Below are 4444 nucleotides of genomic sequence, written 5' to 3'. Positions count from 1 at the left end.
TCTTCTGGATATTAAACCATTACATATATGGAGCCCTGGTGGTGCAAGGGTTTACGTGCTCAGCCTACTAACAGAAAGGTCCATGGGGAGAAAATACCTGGTGATCTGCTCCTGTAAAAACTACAGCCTTAAAAATCCTATGGAGAAGTTCTACTCTGTGGTATAGGATCACTATGAGTTGGAGTAGATTCAGTGTCACCCAACAACATAAGATAGATGGTTCCCCAAATTTTCTTCCATTTGTAGGTTGTCTCTTCACTTTGTTGTTGATAGTCCTTGATGTACTCCTCCTCCACCTTTTTAATAACTGATAATTTTAGAAACTCTTAGGGGGTAGCTTTAAAATCTTCAGTGTGTTTAAAAGTTGTATTTTAGAATTATGGTTATTAGAGATGTCTTTTTTTTTTCAATCTTTTGTTCAATTTCTAATTCATTATCAGGCAATTATGTTTACCTTCAAAAGTTTATTCTAGGAAAATACCCTGTCCACTTGTTTAAGTAATTTTAATTTTGTTAAATTAAGTTTCGATTTATAGGGTTTTTATTTACTATTCTGGTTTTGAGTTTTACAATCCATTAGACTCCCAGGACTCAATCACGCGCGCCAATAGCATAAACCAGAGTCAATTTGAAGGCTCCCTGGAGTCCTGAGGTTAGCCAGTCCAGTCCCCAACCCTCTCTCGCGAGATTTTTTTGAAACCGGAAGTGAGATATACCGCAGGAGTCTGAACTCGGCCGCGGCTCAATTAATGTTGGCGGGAGTTGTGCCACTAGTCTCGTTTTCCCCGACTAGGGCCTGGCCTGACTGGTCGAAGGCGTTGCCAGCAACTTATTACCTCGGGCCGGTAGGATGCGTGTGGCTGTGGCCGGCTGCTGCCACGGCGAGCTGGACAAGATCTATGAGACGCTGGTGCTGGCGGAGCAGCGCGGCCCGGGACCAGTGGATCTGCTGCTGTGCTGCGGAGACTTCCAGGCGGTGCGCAACGAGGCCGACCTGCGCTGCATGGCGGTGCCGCCCAAGTATCGTCACATGCAGACCTTCTACAGGTGAGAGGCAAGGCCGGGAGAGAAACTGCGCGAAGTTAGAATTCCCTGCCGCCACTGATTGCCCCCTTTGAGTTCTTGTCTTTGTTCGCGCTGTGTCTGCAAGGCCTGTCGCTCAGTAAATGTCACTTTCCTTTTCGTTTCTCCTGATTTATCAGTTTCACAAGGGATTGCTGCCTGAGGGGAGTGAATTAGAACTCGGAGGGAAACTGACAGATTTAGATTGTCTACCTTGTTCTTAATAGAACTCTGTCGCTAGTTCATTTAATGATCCAGGAATTGTTGGACGCTTGTCATGTACTAGTCTCGGCTTTAGAAGTTGAGATTATAGCTGAGAACTCGACAAAGTTCTTGACCTCATTGAATTTACATTGGCTTTAAATTTAACGTGGCAGCTCTTCATTCTTAACGACAAGGGTTGTTGTTGTTGTTGTTGTGTGCCGTCGAGTCGGCCCCGACTCATAGCGACCCCTCCTTGGGTTTCCGAGGCAGTATCACTACGGAAGTAGGATTGCCCAACCTTCCTTCCGAGGAGTGGCTGGTGGGTTTGAACCGCCAGCCGTCTGGTTAGCAGGCAAGTGTCTTAGCTACTATGCTACCAGAGCGACAAGGGTAGAACTGGGTAATTCGTCTAGAAAGGATTTTATAACTTTTAATGATGTGCTCAGGTGTTTCCTTCTGTTCCGCCTAATTGTGGTAACTGACAGCTTTACCCTTATGATGTTCTAGGTATTACTCTGGAGAGAAAAAGGCCCCAGTTCTCACGATCTTCATTGGGGGAAACCATGAAGCCTCAAATCATTTGCAGGAGTTACCATATGGTGGTTGGGTGGCACCAAACATTTATTATTTAGGTATGTGTTTCTCAGTAATTTTTTGGTTTGATGGGATGGAAGAGATTGTCAGGATTTGTGGACCAGTTGGGCAGCATTTTGAGATTATATGGTGTTTTGCAAATGCAACTTAGTTTAAATAGCTAATTATGAAAATTTAAATAGTTAATCATGGAAATATGCCATGCTTCTACTTTTTTTTTAAAATAGGAATGTTTAACTGCAAAGAACTTACACACTATTTGCAGTCCCTTTATTTTATTTTACTCTTCTAATTAATATATTTTAAAAAAGACCTTTAAGTTTTTCTGTAAGGGAATTGTTAAGCATACACAAAAGTAATATGAATCTCTACCTATTATCTACCTTCAGCAACTATTACCATTCTGCCATCCTTATTTCAATCCTCCCTACTCTCCAAGCATTTCCTTTTTTGGGGTGGTGGGAACTGGTGGGTATGACTGGAGTATTTTGAAGCAAATCCTATCCATCATATTATTTTACCTGTAAATTCTTTAGTTTATATTTCTATATGATAAGACTTTTTAAGTACTACAGCTACAATACTATTATACCTAAGTAAAATAACAATAATTTTTTATTACCTATTACCTAGTTAAGGTTCAGATTTACGTGATAATCTCAAAAATGTCTGTGTTACAATTGATTTATTCATATAGGATCCATGCAAGATCCACAAATTTTCTTTGGTTACCATGACCATGAAGTTTCTTAGTCTATACTGTTTCTCTCTTTCTGTTTTCCATGTTAGTTATTTGTTGAAGAAATGGGAAATTTGTTTTGTAGAATTTCCTACATTTTGAATTTAGCTGATTGGGTTTCTTGTGTTGTTGTTTAAGTTGTTCCTTTTGTCCTATGCATTTCCTGGAAACTGGCATTAGATTTAGTTAGAGGCTTGATAGGATTCTGTTTCAATTTTAGTGCCTTTAAACTATACAGTCCTTTCATCTCTATTTAAATGTATTTTTCTCTAGAACTATTTATAGATTTTTCTGATGATGAAACTATAGCTTCAGGAATTCAGTTTCTCCACTTCATTTCTGCTTGATCATCCTTTGACAGTTGCAATATTGACAAAAGGTGAAATTGTCGATGATCAATTAGAAATGAAAGATAGAAAGTGCAGGTTCTTTACATCTTGTACCTGTTGACTTTGAGATCTGTAACATCTAAATCTATTGTAGGGTATTTCCCTCTCTTTCCCCTACCCTGTCCCCATATTTAAGGAACCCTGGTGGTAGAGTGGTTAAGTGTTTAGCTGCTGACTTGACAGAAGGAAGATGTGGCAGTCTGCTTCCGTGAAGATTACAGCCTTGGAAACCCTGTGGGGTAGTTGTGCTGTCTCTATGAGTTGGAATCCACTTGATGGCAGCTGGTTTGGTTTATCCCCATATTCAGTTAAGGTACCAAATTCTGCCTGTGTCCCATTTAATATGTTACCTCATTTGTCCCTTCCTTTCTGTTTAGTCTCTTGTCTAATTTTCTTCCACGTTTCCCTCTTCATCTGTAAATAAACCCAAACCAAACCCTTTGCTGTTGAGTAGATTCCAACTCAGAGCAATCCTATAGGACAGAGTAGAACTGCACCATAGGGTTTCCAAGGCTGTAAATCTTTACGGAAGCAGACTGTGTCATCTTTCTTCTGTGGAGGGGCTAGTGGGTTCAAACCACTGACCTATTTGGTTGGAATCCACTCAATGGCAGTGGGTCAGCCTACCTTTTGTGTTGTTTACATCTTACAGCGTAAAAGATAATCTCATCATGATGCTTAATTTTGAAATAATTTTAAGACTGAATGGAAATCTAAGCCACTAAATGGTTTATTCAGTTAGGAAAGATATCACTTTTCTTTTGCCTATATTAACTCTTTAACTGCATATTTTTTTTTTTCAGGTTTGGCTGGTGTGGTAAAATACCGAGGTTTAAGAATTGGTGGGATCTCTGGTATCTTTAAATCTCATGACTATCGAAAAGGTATTATTATTTTGAGAATTATTTTTAGACTTCAGAACTTCCATGCCTAGAATAACTTAAACATAATACAGTGATTTTTAAGAAATAAAATAGTGGAGATAAAATTCAAGTTCATTGTTTCCCTGTCCTCAATCCCCTGCCTCTCCTTTTTTCCCTCCCTCTCCTGCCAGGCAGTCAGTCACTATTCTGAATTTGGTGTTTGTCATTCTGTTGGTTGTTTTTGTATCATTACCAGGTAGGTAAGAGATTTAAACAATGTATAATATGGAATGTTTTAAACTTCATATAAATGTATCATATTGCTTGTATCTTTCTGCAACTTGCTTTTTTTAAACATGTTTTTGAAATCTATGTTGATACATGTAATCCATCTATTTTAATTTGTGGTTAGTATTGTGTCAGTATACAACAGTATACTTAATCATTCAACCCACCAGCCACTCCTCGGAAGGAAGGTTGGGCAATCCTGCTTCTGTAGTGATAACTGCCTCGGAAACCCAAGGAGGGGTCGCTATGAGTCGGGGCCGACTCGACGGCACATAACAACAACAACAACAACATATCTGAATGAA

At 39.6% G+C, this 4444-nt stretch overlaps 1 protein-coding gene across 1 annotated transcript in view; it reads left to right on the top strand.

The window, feature by feature from the left end:
* The first annotated feature begins 850 nt into the window (after positions 1-850).
* Positions 851-4444, top strand: part of DBR1 (debranching RNA lariats 1) — a 12232-nt gene continuing 8638 nt past the window's right edge. The window contains exons 1-3 of the mRNA XM_007947495.2: positions 851-1047; positions 1774-1898; positions 3792-3872. Coding sequence (XP_007945686.1) covers positions 851-1047; positions 1774-1898; positions 3792-3872 — 403 coding nt within the window. The remainder of the gene's footprint in view (positions 1048-1773; positions 1899-3791; positions 3873-4444) is intronic.

This window comes from Orycteropus afer, unplaced genomic scaffold (assembly GCF_000298275.1).
Source record: "Orycteropus afer afer isolate SDZICR_OR568_19922 unplaced genomic scaffold, OryAfe1.0 scaffold00188, whole genome shotgun sequence".
In the NCBI taxonomy this organism is placed as follows: Eukaryota; Metazoa; Chordata; class Mammalia; order Tubulidentata; family Orycteropodidae; genus Orycteropus; species Orycteropus afer.
The sequence above is the reverse complement of the archived record's forward strand: the minus strand, read 5'-3'. Positions and strand labels throughout refer to the sequence as shown.